The 18,442-nt window shown below is 40.7% G+C and overlaps 1 protein-coding gene across 3 annotated transcripts in view; it reads right to left on the minus strand.

The window, feature by feature from the left end:
- NAA35 (N-alpha-acetyltransferase 35, NatC auxiliary subunit) overlaps positions 1-18,442 on the minus strand; it is a 104,218-nt gene that overhangs the window by 5,813 nt on the left and 79,963 nt on the right. For 2 of the 3 annotated variants that reach the window (XM_088470090.1, XM_088470089.1), the window contains exons 20-23: positions 17,619-17,759; positions 16,900-17,022; positions 14,768-14,803; positions 13,859-13,939 (exon numbers count right to left, since the gene is read on the minus strand). In XM_088470090.1, coding sequence (XP_088326216.1) covers positions 13,859-13,939; positions 14,768-14,803; positions 16,900-17,022; positions 17,619-17,759 — 381 coding nt within the window. The remainder of the gene's footprint in view (positions 1-13,858; positions 13,940-14,767; positions 14,804-16,899; positions 17,023-17,618; positions 17,760-18,442) is intronic. The other variant, XM_088470091.1, reaches the window with a different exon arrangement.

Here is an 18,442-nt window from a genome sequence, read left to right on the forward strand (position 1 = left end):
AGTGCGGAGTGACGTTAGTCACGTGCGCCGATGGGTCTCCTGAGGGGGGGGGGGGGTTGGGGGATGGGAGCTTTATTGTAGGCTTTGCAGCATATTGATAGGACCCGGTGGCGGGTAGTCGGCGGGATAGTGGGCGAGCCCAGAAATCTAGTCGCGGCAGTGCCCCCCTGATGGCGGCCCTGGTCAGGGGCCTGCACCAGAAGAACGGAACAGGCCACTTGCGGCTCAAGAGCCACAGGTTGGCCACCACTGCTTTAGAGCCTTCATCCATTCTTCCATAGCTATGGCTACCCAGGCTACAGCCATAGCTGGTCTGGTAGTAGCTCCAGATAATGGAAACACTAATTTTAAATAGTTATCAAGTTTTCTATCTGTAACCTCTTTCAATGAGGATGCTGTAGGAAAGGGTAATGTAGAACTCTTGATCAATCTATTTACATGAGCATCTACTGATGGAGGAACTTCCCATTTGTTACACTCGCCAAGTGCAAATGGGTATCGAGAGGTTAAATTCCTTGTAACATGAAAATACTTACTTGGAGTACACCATGCTTCAGACATGAGATTCGTTAGTTGTTCAGACTGAGGAAAATAATCTTTAGCCACCTTCTGATGCCTAAAGACCGGAGGATTATGCTGCATACACACGGTCAGATATTGCTAAAGATACGAACAAAAACGATTGTAAAAATCGTTCAATCGTTGACATGTAGGGCATGCATCGACCAACGATGCACGTTCCCGCATGTCAGATAATGATATCGGACATCGACGGTTTGAAATAGTTAAAAAATTGACTGCACTCATTTTAATACTGTCAGAAATCGTTCATCTTTGATGAAATAATTCAGATCGTTAATGAAATTATTCATCGTTATCATTCAACGATAACGATCTGACAAATCTGACCGTGTATATACACCATTAGATTTCGGCGGAACCTCTTCTTCCTCTATACTAAAGACAGATCTAACCGCTCTCACCAGAGAGGGGACATCCACAGAGGATTGATAGACTTCTTCCACTGAGCAAGACTGCGAACTCTAAGTATCAGAGTGCGATGAGGAGGTTGAGTCAGAATCCTGAGGCAAATGTCTGAAGAGAACCTCTCTTATGCCCCTGGTCTATTCGCCTGCACCACTTGCTGAGGGGCTATAGACGGCAGCATACTCTGACTAGAGTGAGCAGAAGAATCAAACCAACAGGGATTCATGAGGGACATATACACAGAAGGATGCAAATGCTGTGGGTACTCCATAGCAGGACACAATATTGTGGCAGGAGCATGCGACGCTTCGGCCCTGTCCACCAAATGCGACAACACCTGAGACCAAGAGGCCACCCAAGGTGGTTCTTGTGCTGGTGCAGGTATACAAGATAGAAAAGGTGGCTGTTTACAACAAACACTACACAACCCATCTTGCACAAAATCCTGTTCAGACAGGCCTGCAAAACAGGATTTACATGATTATAGCACAGGAAGCTCATCCTTCTCTACTTTATCTTTAGACATAATGTGTAACAGGTATAAGGTATAGAGTATAAATGCAATATGGGGGGCGTGGCCTGGACTTGGAGCTGAGAAGTCGCATCTCCAGTGAGCTCCTGTGACATCAGCCCTAAAAGCCCTTACCAGATTTATTATCGGGCTCTCCCTATATACAGGGCATCTGTTTCTAATCTTGAGACCCTGCTGTGCTGCCCGTGAGGTGGTTGCTGTTCCCGGAGACCGTCTGCTAGCCCCGTTTGAGGCTTGAGGCCTGGTTCGCGCCAAGAAGCTGGGACCTAGCGTACACGAGCCGCCCGACGGAACCTCCATCCCCCACTTCAAAGCGCAGCCTCCCTCCTGCCTGGTGACCCCAAGTGCCTGCCGATCTGCACCACAGAGGACGAGCGGTGCTCCGGCGGCTCCTAGTCGCGCGCCTACTGCGGGTGCTCCGGACCCTTTATACTCACGTGTCGGGATGCCGCAGGGCCCGGCGGTGATCGGGTGAAGCTTACCTTCCTACATCCCTGCTACTGGTGCTCTGGCTGCCCTTTTCTCTCTCCCCCAGCCTGTTACCGGATGATGGGGCCACTTCTGCTGTAGTTGCTGCTCTGCCTGTAGTGACCCCGTTCTGCCTACATATATGAGGAGGCCCTAGGTGACTCTCGATCCGCACATATACTCCTTTGTCCTGCATACTGAGGCCCTTACAGGAGTCTATTGGCCCTATGTTTGGTCACTGGGACTACTGACCGCATTTCTCCACTGTGAGGGGATACTGGCATCTCCGCTGCTACATTGCAGGTACTGTGATTGACCACCACAAGGGAAGATAGCCAGTGTATGACATCCAAAACGCATTGAGCCAATCTGCCTGATAGCAGATATATCCCCTCTGCTGACCAACTCATTTGTGTTTTTCTTTTCTTCCAATATATTTCCCTTCATTCTTATGAGTCTCTATTGATATTATAACATATTTGGGCTTGGAGCTCCCCCGTGTGGCCACGTTTGTAACATTTCACATTTCCCTATTTACAAAAGTCATTTTATTTGATCTCACAGCAGGTATCAATAATATTTAATACTGCCTAATATTACTATTATATCTTCTATATATTGCTGTGGAGATAGTTGATCTCTATGGGCTGACACGTACGCTGCGAGATGGCCATGACCCCGATTCACCCGTATATTATGGGGAGAGGTATGTGGTGACCGTATCCCGGGAATGTACCTCCTGAGGCTATACATGAATTAATATTTTTGACCAACATATCTGCTGTACTTGCTCTTTTTCCTTTCTCTATGTGTGTGTTTTCCTTTTGTCTTTCCTGTCTCTATCTCTCTGATGGGAAAAACTAAGAGGACGGTGCGGACACCTAGTGTTAAGAAGACTGTGGATACCTCGTTGCAATCCAATCTGTTCCGCTACCTTACCCCTGACGGTGGTGCTTTTGAAGATAACGCACGCTCTGATTCTAATCCGTCTACGTCGTCTGACAATACTGGACTTATGGCGTCACCAATTCATACTGGTTCAGGAGATGTGTCAGACACCACTATGTCTGAGGTCCTGGCGCACTTACGTTCTCTCCCCACGAAACAGGACTTTTTAGACCTTGATAAGAAAATTGGGGCCACATGGAGACACACATGGAGGAAGTCAGTTCTTTCCAACAAAAAGTCCGGGACACTGTATCTACGCATGCACAAGAGATGAGAATGTTGCAGCGGAGACTAGACGATCTCGATAACAGAGGTCGTCGCAACAATTTACGTATCCGGGGAATCCCGGAAGACGTCAAGGTCCTGGTATCATTGATGCACTTACTAAAATGTTCAATGAACTTACTGATGCAGAACCAGGCAATGCAATTCTTTTTGATCGTGCTCACCGGGCCCTACGTCCAAAGGGTCTCCAATCTGAGGCTCCCAGAGACATTATTTGTCGACTCCACTACCATCATCTTAAGGAAGAAATCCTCAGCAAAGCACGCAAATTGGATGGTATTGAATTTAATGGTAAATAAAGTTCAAATCTTTCCGGACCTCTCCTGGAATACACTCCATCAAAGACGTCTTCTTAAACCTCTTACTGACGTTCTTAAACAGAAAGGTGTCCGTTTTCGTTGGGGATTTCCTCTGAGTATCCAAGTCATGCATGATGGTCGCCAACTAATCTTACAGACACCGGAAGACCTGGATAATTTCTGTGCGGCACTTTCTATTTCAATACCTCCTCTCCAGGATTGGTTCCACCTGTTTTCACGTCTAGATCCACCCATCTCACCTGTTGCAAAGGCTCCTTGGACAACAGTGAGGAGGCAGAGGCACAACTCAGCTTCTCCACGAGCTGAAGGGACAGCCTCTGGCACCTGATCACTTGCGATAGTTAAATGTGATTCTTTGCTTCTTTGTTGAGCTTAGACAGGATACATGTCCGGAATTGTATCCTTTTGATATTGTTGGGGGTCAGTTCGCTCACTGACCATTTGATGATTATAGATTCTTATAACTGTCTTGGTTCTTACCTAATAGTTTAATGCTTTCTATTTGTCATTTCTACGAAAGGAAAGTATTTATTTATGTTTTTCGTTATCATCACACAGCAGATTTTGTAAGGTTATGTATGTTTTAGTGGGTTTCTTTACGAAATTCTCCTAGAATTGTTATATGGATATGTCTCATACATTTAAGATATTAATGTAGATGGTACTGTTGTTCTTATTATGTAGATGATTTATTTATTTTTTGATATTGCCGTTTACAGGATATATGTTAATTCTTTATTCCCGGGGGGTGGTTATCGCTGCCTTACCCCAGTTGGGTCGTTCCGCATTTTTGGCCTTGGAGCATGAGCCGACTATTGTCTCCTGCCTGCTCCAACAGCGGAAATTTTTCTTCATGGATATATTTCTCTGTTTATTTTAATCAGATTTTTTTTTTGTTTTCCTTATACTATTTTTTTTTTTTTATTATTATTATTCTTGTTTTTATTTTAATATTTTTGCTTTTGTTTTTATTTTTTCCCCCTTTTGGTCGCTATATCTCTGCTGCTCATGTAAACTCTTATAAGATTCATATAATGCCTCACTCTCTGTTTATGATTCACCCTTTCCACAGCCGCTGCCATGGCCCCCCTTAAACCAGAAAATATAAAATTATGTTCCTTTAATGTTAAAGGTCTTAATATTCCTGAAAAACGGTCCACTTTACTGCGAGAACTTCACCTAGAGAGAGTAGATGTGGCCTTTGTGCAAGAAACGCACTTTAAACAGCTAGTTGCTCCTAAGCTTGGGAATTATTATTACCCCCATGTGTTTTGTAGTAATAACTCTCAGAGTAAATCTCTGGGAGTGGCTATACTTCTTTCTCGTAGGCTCGCCGTTACAGATATATCTCATCATATTCTAGTGGAAGGCAGGTGTCAAATATTGAAATGTAAGATATATAATCAAGTATACACTATTGTAAATGTTTATTCTCCTAATCAGAAACAGAGGCAATTTTTTAATAAGGTCTTGAAACTTTTGGAACCATTGAGAGAGGGATGTGTAATTATAGGTGGAGACTTTAATTGGTCTTTAGACCCTGTGTTAGACTGTTCTTTGGGATCGCCCCGAGTCTCCTTGCGAGATCATCGTAGAGTACGTCAACTTTTTTCTGAATACCAATTTATAGATTTATGGAGGACTCAACATCCAACTGTTAGAGACTATACGTTTTACTCTAACCCGCACTCTGTATATTCACGTATTGATTACTTTCTTATAGATCATAGAAACCTTCAATATTTTCCCCATAGTCAAATAGGTCATATTACCTGGTCTGACCATGCCCCAATTTTTGCACATATATGTTTTCCTAACTTGACACCCAGACCGTGGACATGGCGCTTTAATGAGCTCTTACTTAGTGACCCCTGTACTAAAAATGATCTTCTAAAAGCCATTACTGAATATATTGATATTAATGATGCTCCAGATGTGTCTAAGATTATGGTGTGGGAGGCACACAAATGTGTGATTAGAGGACATTGTATTCAACTAGGTTCTAGATTAAAAAGGGAAAGGATGGCTCAACGGCAACAACTCCTAACCCGTATTCAGTCCCTGGAAACATACCATAAATCCTCTTTAGATGCAACTACATTGAGAGAACTTACTGAAGCAAGGCAGGCTCTTAATAAGCTTCTTCAGGATAAAACTAAATTATATCTACAGAAATGCAGGCATAAATTTTATCAATGGGGAAACAAGCCTGGCAAAATGCTAGCTAGAGCTCTAAAAACTCAGAGGCTAAAATCTTATGTCTCCAATGTTCGGGATTCAGGGGGGAATGTTGTCCACACCTTTCCTCAGATTGCAGCGGCCTTTCAAAATTATTATTTGAAACTTTATAACTTACGTAAGGAACAATCACCTACCCATTCATTAACGCATCAGGAAGCGATTAGAAATTACCTCCTTTCGGTTGATTTCCCACAACTTGATGAGAGCGATCTGACTTCCCTCGATCACCCCTTTACCTACGAGGAACTAGATTTTGCTCTGTCAAATACTCCTCTTGGGAAAAGCCCTGGCACCGATGGTTTTCCTGTAAGTTATTATAAGACATTTCGCTCTATGCTGTTGCCCCTTTTTTTGAAAGCCTGTAATGAAGTTTCTGATAGGGTAGGTTTTTCCCCTCAGACACTTGAAGCACATATATCAATAATTCCTAAAGAGGGGAAGGACCCTGCACAATGCGCTAGCTATAGGCCTATTTCTTTATTAAATAATGATTTAAAATTATATGCTAAAATGCTGGCAAATAGGCTGAGTTCCCTTCTCCCGAGCTTGATACATGAAGACCAAGTGGGATTTGTTCGAGGTAGGGAGGCTAAGGACAATACCTCTAAGATTATTGATATTATCCATTTTATTAAAGGTACTGGGACCCCTGTTATTCTTCTCTCAACAGATGCCGAGAAGGCCTTCGACAGGATTGATTGGCAGTTCATGGAAGGCCTTCTTCGATATATGGGGTTAGGATCCCACTGTCTTCATCGTATCTTAGCCCTTTATAAATCGCCCACGGCCAGAGTTCGGGTCAATGGGGCCCTTTCAGAGCCTTTCCCGATCACTAATGGTACACGTCAAGGATGCCCACTGTCTCCTCTTATATTTGTACTTTGCATGGAGGCATTGGCGAGGGCTATCCGATGTAACAGGAATATTAAAGGTGTGCAGATTGGAGACCATGAATACAAATTGGCACTATTTGCCGATGATCTCCTTACTACCATCTCTTTGCCGGTGACCTCTCTCCCTGCCCTCATGCAAGAGTTTGATAGATTCAGTGGAGTCTCTAATTTTAAAATCAATTATTCCAAATCCGTTGCCATGAATATATCAACCCCTGACAACACTGTGACAAGCCTTAGAGGTGCTTTTCCCTTTGTGTGGACTTCTTCTAGTCTTAAGTATTTGGGTGTTCTTTTATCCCCTTCAAATAATAATTTGTACCAGCTAAACTTTCCCCCTCTTATTCAAAAATTTAAGACAGATTTTCAGAGATGGTCTATATTGAAGCTATCCTGGTTGGGTAAAATTAACACGGTTAAGATGTCTATTTTACCTAAGGTCTTATATCTGATGCAAGTTTTGCCTATTGCAATACCAGTTTCCTTTTAATCGGGAATTACAAAGCTTAGTGGGTCATTTTGTTTGGGGCTCAGGTAGAGCCAGACTGTCACAGGCTGTATTAACGCAAAGTCGTTTGAGAGGTGGTTTGCAATTACCCCACTTCCTTACTTATTACCATGCAATCCACTTATCTAGGATTGTTGAAATGTCTCGTCTATCATCAATCAAACAATGGACATGTGTAGTAGGTCACACAGTAGGTAAACCACCCCATGTCCTTCCCTGGATTGTTAAATGTCCGTACTTATCTCACCCAACACTAGGCCCCACTCTACGCTGTTGGAATAAATTTAGAAATCTCCCCTCGTTTAGCCCATGCGCTTCACTGCCTACTCCACTGGTAGATAACCCTGATTTTCCCCCAGGTCTTGTGACATCTAATTTATCTAGTTGGTCCACAAAAGGTATTACACGTATATCCCATCTAGTGACACCTAGTGGAATGCGATCTTTTACAGAACTACAAATATATAATCTCCCACCTCGTTCATTTTGGGTATTTCTCCAATTAAGACATTATGTGAATTCTCTTAAGGCTAGTGAACCTCGCTTGATTCCATCTAAATTTGAAGCTTTATGTATGGCAGTAGATCCACCAAGACACCTTATTTCTTCCATATACCAAATATGTCTTGAATGCTCTAATCCATCTTTACCTTCTTATGTCTCTGCCTGGCATAGTGAACTAGGAAGGGACCTAACTGAAGATCAGTGGTCACAAATATTTGATTTTACTTTTGCTAGTTCCTCTTCACTCCAAGTTCTAGAAACCCAATATAAGATTTTGGCAAGGTGGTATAGATGCCCTGTCCACATCCACCGGATGTTTCCAAATTTACCTGATTTATGCTGGCGTTGTCAACAGGCGGTGGGCACCCCTCTCCATATTTGGTGGCAGTGCCCGGTGATAGCTGACTTTTGGAGGAAGGTTCGACAATTATCGGAATTGATCACTGGTCTTCCTTTATCTGATAAACCTGAATTTTGGTTGCTAAATTTATCTGACCTCCCAATATCCATATATAAAAAATCCGTGTTGCGTCATTTGGTGAATGCTGCAAGGGCTACTGTACCATGTTATTGGAGGTCTTCGACTTGTCCTCCCATCTCTCGATGGTTCCAGAGAATAGATCAATATATGTATATGGAAGACCTCTCATTGACTAAATCCTCTCCTCTAGATTTTACTGACATTTGGTATTGCTGGCTGAATTTTAAAGAGACTGCTGAATACAAAATAAATATTTAAGTGTTTCTTAGGATATTGCGACATCCTCTTTTATTTTTCCCTATTATTTTGTTATCTTTCTTTCTATATATTGTTTTCTTTCTTTCTTAATTTTTTATGTATCTTGTTTTATTAGCTATTTTGATTTTTGCTTTTATATTGTGGTGTTTTTTGTTTTTGCTTGTTTTTCATTTTCTTTTAGTTAGTAATATTTGAAAGCACGTTCAAAATTAAGTGATTTGAGATTTATTCTTTCTTGCTCCTATATCTCATGTTGTATGAATATATTTGTTGACTGATTTCATATTGTTCTTTGATTTTATTTGCTGTTTTTGTGGGCCGCTGTAGGCCATATATGTAATGTGCTGTTTCCATTCTCAATAAAAACAGATAACATAAAAAAAAAAATGCAATGTGACTTTAAATGAAAACCTCACACACCTTCAGAGGGATGAGGAGAAACAGTGATAGATATATCTGACAGTTTTGAAAACAAAAAGGCAGTATAAATACAGCAACTAGCATCACAGTCACATACAATGCATAAATATATTCAAATGGACTCTGAATCACCTGACCAGCCCCTCAGGGGTATTGGTAGGATATAGTGCTATATACCTGACCCAAGGGAGAGGTATACAGGGAGACAGATCTAACCTCTGAGACCAACAGCTTTCAGCAGCACACCCAAGGTGGACTGTGAGCGTCTCACACAAGAGGTGGTCAGAAGTATCACACCACATGCGGGAATCTGCAACACGAAGTTGTGTCAGGTTTGGGGGTGGAGCGGCCGGGGGAGCTCCCATCTCCCCTAAGCTGTGATTTTGACGGCACTGATACGCTGGCCTCACAGTAGTAGACGCTCCTAGTGCGTCTGCTACCCATCTCCGGCGACAGACGATATGACCCCGACCGCCTTAGTGAGGACACATTTCAATGAGACCTTCACCCGCAGCTGCCTCTGATGCGTCTCCTACACCGGAGGCCTGGACTGCTCCACACATGATTCACCACATAATGGATAATTTACCTGCCATCTCCTTGAATCCGATCGCAGTCCAGACCCCAGCGATGCCGCTAGCTGAGCCACGCTGAGGTCCACCGAAATCTCCAGGGCATATAGCGGTACTGGCGTTTCGACATCGGTAGAAGGAGTCACAGTCTAAGCGTCATATTCGACGCTTAATACTGCAACACTCAGACGTTCAAAAAACTAAGGTAGATAAAAAAAAGAAAAAAAAAAAGAAAAAGCCTGGGACTGCCTAAGCAGTCCCGCTGTTAAAATGGTACGTCTGGATACTTGCCGCGAACCAAACAAAAAAACAAGGCCTGTAGCTGGGGGCGGGGTATATAGGGAGGAGGACCTGTGCATGTTGGGAGCTTCAAATCTGTAAGCTGTTTGGTGCAATGGATCACTCCAACTACATATCAAGGTAGATTCTGTGGACCCTATGGACCCTGAAGAAGAAATGCTTAATTCAAAAGTAGAGCAACATGTTCCCTTAACATTTTAGTTAACTTGAACAAAACAGCACAGAATCTTTCCATATGCTAACTGAGGCTTATGGGGCAGATTTTAGGTCACGTGCACATGTGTTTGAGTGGCACAAAGGATTTAGTGATGGCTGGGAGGAGATGATTTTTTTTTGCACATAAAAAAAAAAAAGTGTTCGAATTGATAGGCAACTCAGCATACGAATTATAGCCGAAATGGTAAATGGCAACCACAAAAAAAAAAAAACTTAGGAAAGTTTTGCATCAGGATCTTAACATAACAAAAGTTTGTGCTAAGATGGTTCAAAGGCTTCTCACTGCCGAGCAGAAAGACAAACAAAAGCGAATGTGTACATTTTGGAGCAAATTCAAGCGGATTCGCATTTTTTTTTTTTTTTTCAGATAGTTATTACCTCTGATGAAACATGAATCTTCCAAAAGGATCCAGAGACAAAACACAAGTCCATGCACTGGAAAACAACATCACCACCAAGAATGAAGAAAGCACGTCAAGGCAAATCCAAAGCCATGTTAATTGCTTTCTTTGATATCAAGTGTGTTATTTTGGAAGACTGTGTAACACCAGAAGGCGCAACAGTGAATGAACATTACTACAAAATGTTTTAGCAACTTTGCAGGAAAACATCAGAAGAAAGAGACCAGAGTTGTGGAAAAATCCTCAATCAGGACAACGCACCAGCCCACACAGCTCTCTATGTAAAGCAGGCAGTTTTGGGGCGAGAGAGATTGCAGTGCAAGAACAGCCTCCATATTCGCCAGATACCATGTTACTTCTTTATTTTTCCTTAAGTCAAATCTATACTCAAGGGAACCTGTTTTGCATCAGTTACTGAGGTAAAGAAGACAACAGAGCTGTTGAGACAGCTGACAGAATCTGTACTGTAGTTCATTATCTCAAACTCGGTCCTCAGGACCCCAAACAGTGCATGTTTTTCAGGTCTCCTCAGAGAATCGCAAGTGGAAATAATTAGATCTTTTAAAATGTGTCAGTGAGTAATGAATACACTTGTGCACCTGCTGGGTGACCTGGAAAACATGAACTGTGTGGGGTCCTGAGGACCGAGTTTGAGAACCACTGAGCTACAGCATAACTTTGACCCATGGAAAATAAGAACGCAGCGGTCTATGGATACAGAAGGTGAGTACATAAAAGGGGAATGGAGTTAAAATGTAATTAATATAATTAATCAAATTATAGCATCAATATAGTTATTTAATAAGCCACACCTCGTATATGTTGAAATAAGTTAATCACTTATTAAAATGCAAAGTCCTCATGCATAATTACTGATCTGTTAAACATTTTACAATTTGTCTGAGAACATAGGTTAGATTTTCAATGTTAATAGGGAACAATGCTTGCTCCACAACCAAAACCAAGCCTCATCTGAAACTGCTTCCCTTAAATAGTCACACATTTTCTTGTATGGTCTAGTTTACAGTAGTAATTTTCATATGTATATAGGGCTTATTGGGCCTTTAACTAGAAGAAATTTGCATTCACTGTGTAATTCGGTTGCAGTGGATAGGTATTTGTTCTATAAAGCTGCATACACACACAACGATTGAGTTAATGAACGATTTTAATAAACGATTTTCTACCTTGAATAAATGAACTAAAATCGTTTACTAAAGTTGTTCATTTACTATGTTCATTTAAATGTAATGAACGATTTTTATGAACTACAAACGATTTTTGCATATTAACTTAATGAAAAACGTTGAGTTGACAAGTCTGACTGAACTACAAACGTGAACGCGCATGAACAATAATCGTTCGTTTGACTCAGAAAGTGAACGATTTTTTCAAACGATTATCGTTAAACGATAATCGTAAAAAAAATCGGTGTGTGTGTATGCACCTTAAGTCATTGAATGTAGTCTTCTCAACAAAACATGTCTGTGCATGTCTAAGAGGCTATATTAACTTGCAGCACAATGTAATGACATTTTGGGTACATAGTCACTGACAGTGAGACATCACCCTGTGCATTATTTACCAGAAACTGGTTGGTAAAATTGCTGGAATATAGAAAAAGCAAAGCAGCATTCACGCATGACCTCAATGCCCACAATTTCTTTATCAATTAACAGCACAACCATCTACTCTAGCCCCTAAGTGCGCCGTCTTGGAGTTATCCTGGACCCTCTCCTTCAAACCACACATTCAGCACCTCTCGCGGTCCTGCCATTTTCAGTTCAAAAATATTTCCAAGCTCAGACCCTCTCTCATCCTGGATGCTACTAATTAACAAAGTACCAAAGTACATAAACAAATAAATTACTTACAGTACAATACAATGCAGGGCAAGGATATGGATAATATACATTGCTACATTGGCGACCATAACACCCAAATAAGCAACAGAGCATAAGCAGCCAAGTGTTAGGTGCCCTAGTGGGGTTTAAGAAGTAGATGAAAGTAAAAGTAAGGAGAAGCATAAGAGGGTAGAGCATACTTGGCAACTCTAGCGGGTCCTGCTCGCAAGAGCTTACATTCTAAAGGGGAAGGACAGACAAACAGGCATGACACAGATGGTGTAGACAGGGTGGAAGGAGCTTGTAGCAGCAAGTTAGGATGAGAGCAGGAAGGCTTTGATGAAGTAATGAGTCTTGAGAGCCTGTTTGAAGGACTGTAGAGAGGTGGAAAGTCCTTCATACCCTCATCCACTCACTGGTCATCTCCATATTGGACTACTGTAACCCCTTCCTATCTGGCCTCCCTGACTTCCACCTCTCTCCACTCCAATCTGTCCTCAATGCTGCTGCTTGGCTCATCTTCCTCTCCAAACATTCTACATCTGCCTCCCATCTCCTTCAAGCCCTACATTGACTCCCCTTCATAAACCAATTCAAGGTACTTACACTCACTTACAAAGCCCTCACCCATTCCTCTCCCATTTATATCTCTGACCTCATCTCCTTTCACACTCCCGCCTGTCCACTTTGCTCAACAAATGCATGCCGCCTCTCCTGCTAACCGATTACTTCCTCCCAGTCCTGCCTCCAAGATTTTGGCCAGGTTGCTTCCTAAGAACTGGAACTTTCTCCCTATCAGAGTCTCCACAGATCTTCAAATGGGGTCTCAAGACCCACTACTTCGAGGCCTTCTAGCTCTCATCCTAACCAGTTACTACATGCTCCTTCCTCCCTGTCTACCCCATCTGTATCATTCCTGTCTGTCTGCCCCTCCCCTTTAAAATGTAAGCGCTCACAAGCAGGGCTCTCATGTCCTTACTTATACTTTCATCTACTCCTTACACGGGCACCTAACACTTGGTTGCTGACTCCATTGCTTAATTTGAGTATTATAATGGCTAATGCAGCTATGTGTATAAACCATGTCCTTGTCCTGTATTGCACTGTAAGTCACTGGTTTAGTACTTTGTAAGGTGCTGCGGAACACTTGTGGCGCCATATAAATAAAGGATAATAATGGTCTTAAAAAAGGTTTTCGTGCAATTAAAAAGTTTAAGATAGTGATCACTATTTTTACAAGTGTTCAATCTGCAGTAACATTATGCTCAATACACTGCAGGCCAAAGGCTGACGGAAATCTACCATTGAATAAAGGGTCAAACTTTTTAAAAAGCTGCTATGCAAATTTTTTCAGAGTTTCAATTGAAAAAAAATAAAAAAAATTCCCTTCCACTTTCATGACATGTGAAGAAATCCATAATGCAGATTTTACAATTCATACATGTAAATCAGCCAAAATGGTATAACATTTTCTGTTACTATTCACTTAACAGCACACGTTTTCATCAGCCAAAAAATGTCATTTAAAAAAAAAAAAACACAGCCTAGAAGTTAAAGACAAACATAAAATATAAAAAACAGCCATGATGATTTGTCATTCATTTTAAAACAGAAATAATCATAATAAAATCGGAGAAAAAAAACTGAAAAAAGAAAAACATTTTAATATCTAATAGGTACCTTAGAGTCCTTCTTGTGACCTCCAGCAAGCAATTTCATTACCACTATATTGTTTTTGGCAACCTTCAAAATCTCATTGACCTAAATAGATACAATCAATTCAATATAGTACAATATAGTTTCACAAATGCTAGACTAAAATAAGTTTTTACTGTGCTATATATAACAGGATAAACTGCAGTTTCTCATGTCCTTAGTTCCCAGAGCCTGATTGCTGAGCAACCGCATACCACACTCCTCCTGAGAAGAGGAAAGCCGTGGGTAAACCCAGCCAAGATGGCGCCTGCCATCCTCCGTTAGCACGGCAACAGATACCCTCTACAAGGATAACTGTTGGGTAGTTGTCTGGTGGTGCTTGATAGTAGCAAATTAAAATTAAAAAAAAGACAGAAGGTAAGCTACCTCTCCTACAAACTGTAGTAATAATAATAACGGTGTGTAGAAAAGTTGAATCAAACTTTTTTCTTGTGGACTGCACTTCAAAGGGCAGCAGTGGTCGCAGCACCATTGTGGAATTTTACTTCTGGACTTGGTACACTAGTCTGGTGTGTAGGAGCAGTAAATTGATATAAAAAATAAGACTTAAAGCTGCCTTTGGTTACGGTACCATTACTGTCTATTTTAAATAGGTGCGTTAGTGTAAAAAACATGCAAACTTTATTCTTGCATTTCAAAGTGCCACTTTGGAATTTTATATTATGGCAACAGCACAAAGAAGCCCAACTTTTTACACTACTCACAAAAAAGGTATGTGAAACGTCTGTTTGATTATCAACAGCTGTCAAAAATTGAAACCAAACAGCAAAATCCAAAACTTGCAGTGCCATTTTAAAAAATACACATTCACTCATACACATTTAACTGCCAAACATAAAATAAAAGTACGACCAAAAGAGGCCATGGTCATACCAAGTTCAAGTCAAATGAATATTGATGAAGGTCCACCTATGAAATGAAAAATGTCCTATTATTTTGGGCCTTCAAAAAATACATCACTAGATGCAACTTTAGCGCAAATGACAGCTTTAGACGGACTGGCTTTCAACATTTTATCTACATCACAGGATTTAAGGCAATTATAGATTGCTAAAGGGTATGTTAATATACCTTCCACCCCAACTGCCATAGTTGTTAAAAATGCCATGAAATCAAATCAAAAGTCATCCAGGAAATAAGTCATTTTAAAATAGTGAGGAGGGAAAGGGGATTTTCTGCTGCATTTGATAAATGGACCTCTACTGCAAATAAAAGAGAAGGATATTATCTTACATGGCCCATACAAATTCAGAGTTCACGAATAGATGACTGCAGAAAAAGGTATCTTGATATTTTGAAACCTCATTTAAACGAGTTTAATGTGGCACTTGTACCATTACATCTGTTGGAAAACTTGTAGCTGCTGAACACCAGTTGTCTCATCTAGTGCATGGCCTTCACCTTGCAGTATTTGATGTTCTCTACAAAAAAGGCACTACTGAACATTCTCATCTACAAAGGCCTCTTCATCCATAACAATGGCTGATTCATCCTTCCTCTTTTACAGACAAAGTTAACAATGATGATTATGTATGTATGCCTGATATAGATGATGGTGATGAGTTTGACACAGGAACAGCTGAACCAGGTGATATTGCAGCTGAACATATGGACATGGGCTTAAATGTATTTAGTGTAGACCCTGAACGTGCTCTCTCTACAGCCGGGTATACAGGGATAAAAATCCAAAGACAAATTAGCGTTTACACTCCTGTCGTCCTCCTTTTTCCTAGGTCATATTTTCAGCAAATGAAAAATAGGATCCACATTTCTTTTTTTTTTTCTCTTTTAGAGATTATTGCTGTTTTACAATTTTTTGTTTTTCTTTCCATTTTTTCTTACTCCCAAAATAAATCCTGTAATTGTAGCTCGGTAATGCCATAATCCCAGGATTTGTAATTAATTTCGGAACTGAAATACCTATACATGCGCCACACTGAAAGACCCCTTAAAACGATTCTTATTATACAACAAAGGAAAACTCAGACAAATATCACACAGAGAATGATGACATTGTCTACCTCCAAATTAGGGAATATATTACAGAGAGGAGACAGCAGTGGACTATTCCCTGCAACACCAAAGTCTGTGTACTCCATAAGTACCATACACACCAAAATGTAAGATGTTTATCTGGCATTGACTCGTTCGTTTGCCAAGTACAAGTGATTTATCTTCGCAATGCTAGAATAATAATAATAATAATTATACAATTTTTTTCCAATGGGACTCAAACTGCTTTACATTAGCATTTAATGATACAAGATACAAAATAAACTTAACAGAAAAAAGAGAGCTAAGCATTTAGGTTGTATTTTGTTTTAGAAACTAAAGGGGCATTCATAAAATGCTTGAGAATATACAGGTAAGTCTTGAGTGTTTTTGAAGGATTCTAGAATGGATGTCTCTCTGAACTGTGCGAGGAAGAGAGTTCCATAGAGTCGGAGCAGCAAAGATAAAAGCTTGACCCCCAAATTAATGAAGGGAGGATTCTAGGTATTGCTAATAGCCCATCTACAGAACACAGTACACGAGCAGGCAGTAAGGAATCAGAAGCTCCTTTAGGTACCTTGGACCCTGGTTATGTAGGAATTTGAGAGTCAGTAAGAAAATGTTGCAGTAGATCCTCCATTTTACAGGCAGCCAGTGAAGGGAGTAGATAATGGGTGTTATGTGGCAGGTAAGGGGCTGATTAAGATACATGAGACAATAGTATCTTTCTTGCTGTGTCATACATCATTTTAGATAACCATGACTTCAGTAGTGCCTACAGAAGGTCTTCTTGATGGTTCACATACTGCATCAAATGTTAGAATATATAATTAGGGTTAGTTGTTCTACTCTTTACTTCTAAATCCCCATAATTAACACAAACTAAAAAGAAAGTGTTAAATATTTTTGTAAACAGCATTATAATTAGCTATCCAAGTATCAAAATAAATGGTGAAGGATAGACTAGAATAAAATGAACATACAGGTCAAAATGAAAGAAAAAAAAATCTCACTTCTTGATCTTGATTTGGGATATTTTCCAAAATCATTCTTGCTTGTTGGAAATGTTTGCTTGCAGCCATGTACAGGTCTGAAGATTGGGGTGGAGGACTGTACTTATTTAAGTCAGACATTTCCTTTAGATACATACAACAAGAGAAAGCAGGAATTTGATTTTATATCATATGTTAATAGAGCCTTATGAGATACGAATGTTTACAGACTACAAACTGCAGGTCCAAGCAGTAGAAAAGAAACTAATGTATGACGCCATTTATAAAATTCAAGAGACAGTGACTCAATTCTTGAAGTCCAAAGCATCTTTCAAGGAGCCATGCAAGTTATATTTCCACTGACAATAACATCATGGGTCCAAAATAGTAAGGCATTTTGTTTGGGTGGATTAGTTGCATGGATACAGACATTTCTCAAACTCTGCCTGCAAAACATAGCTCCTTCAGTAGAAATGGCAGTCTGTGGAGTGTGTTGGTTAAATTTACTTCAAGCGTTGCAGCTCCCTAATGTTTATGAGCATAAATATGCAAATAAACCATGTAATGTTATACTAATTAAAATGAATTACAGCCTGATATTTTCACATTGGTTTTGTCAATAACTTCTCTTGATTTCCTGTAGTGAAGTGTACAGGTTTCTAAGCAGGTATGTCCTTCATGTGATCACAGCAGCCTGCAGTTTGTAGAACCATATTATTCCAGGTAAATCACAAAAATACCTTAAATTGCAAATAGTGCACTGGTGGTGGGGTGATAACACTGTTGAATGGAGCAAACCTGTGCTCATACCGAACTTGTTCACTGTCAAGTTCAAACTTAGGTTTCCTCACTTTTCCATCCATGTCAAACGCGATCATTGTCTATAACAAACAGAATTCAAACATTTAAATGTAATACTACCACAAAATTTAAAAACAAATAGAAACCTTATTAAAGCAAACTTTTTCCCCCGAATTTGGTTGTCAAATCTCTCAAAAGGAAATACGTTAATCAGAAATTAATATATACTCATAGGAAAATTGGCGCTATAGAATACTATAGTTGGGGTTGGTTATGGGTTGCCGGCAGGCGGTCAGAATCCCAATGCCGGGATCCCGACAGAGTTAACATACAGACACTTGTTGGTCGATATGCTAACCCTCCCCCTCTCCCTACCCTAACCCTCCCTTCCTGGTGCCAAACCCTAATCCCCCCCCCATAGTACCTGAACTTAACCCACCCCTCTCCCTATACCTCCCCCCTTAAAGCCTATCCCTCCCCTCAGTGCCTAACCCCACACCGTAACCCTCCCCCTAACCCAGATCCTTACCTTCGGGATACCGACGGTCGGTATTCTATAGCCAGGATTCCGGCGCCGGTATTTAGACCATCGGCATCCCATTAGCCGGGATGCTGACTACATCCCCTGTAGTTGTTGAAATTTAAAACTAGTTAACTTGTTAGGGTAGGAGGTTTTACCAACCTTCCATTTGAAATATTAAACAATGGGCGTATTGAAAAAATATCGGCAATCTGCTGTGCTGCAGGGCCAATCCGATATGTC

This window comes from Taudactylus pleione, unplaced genomic scaffold (assembly GCF_031769625.1).
Source record: "Taudactylus pleione unplaced genomic scaffold, aTauple2 ptg000095l, whole genome shotgun sequence".
NCBI classification, from domain to species: Eukaryota; Metazoa; Chordata; class Amphibia; order Anura; family Myobatrachidae; genus Taudactylus; species Taudactylus pleione.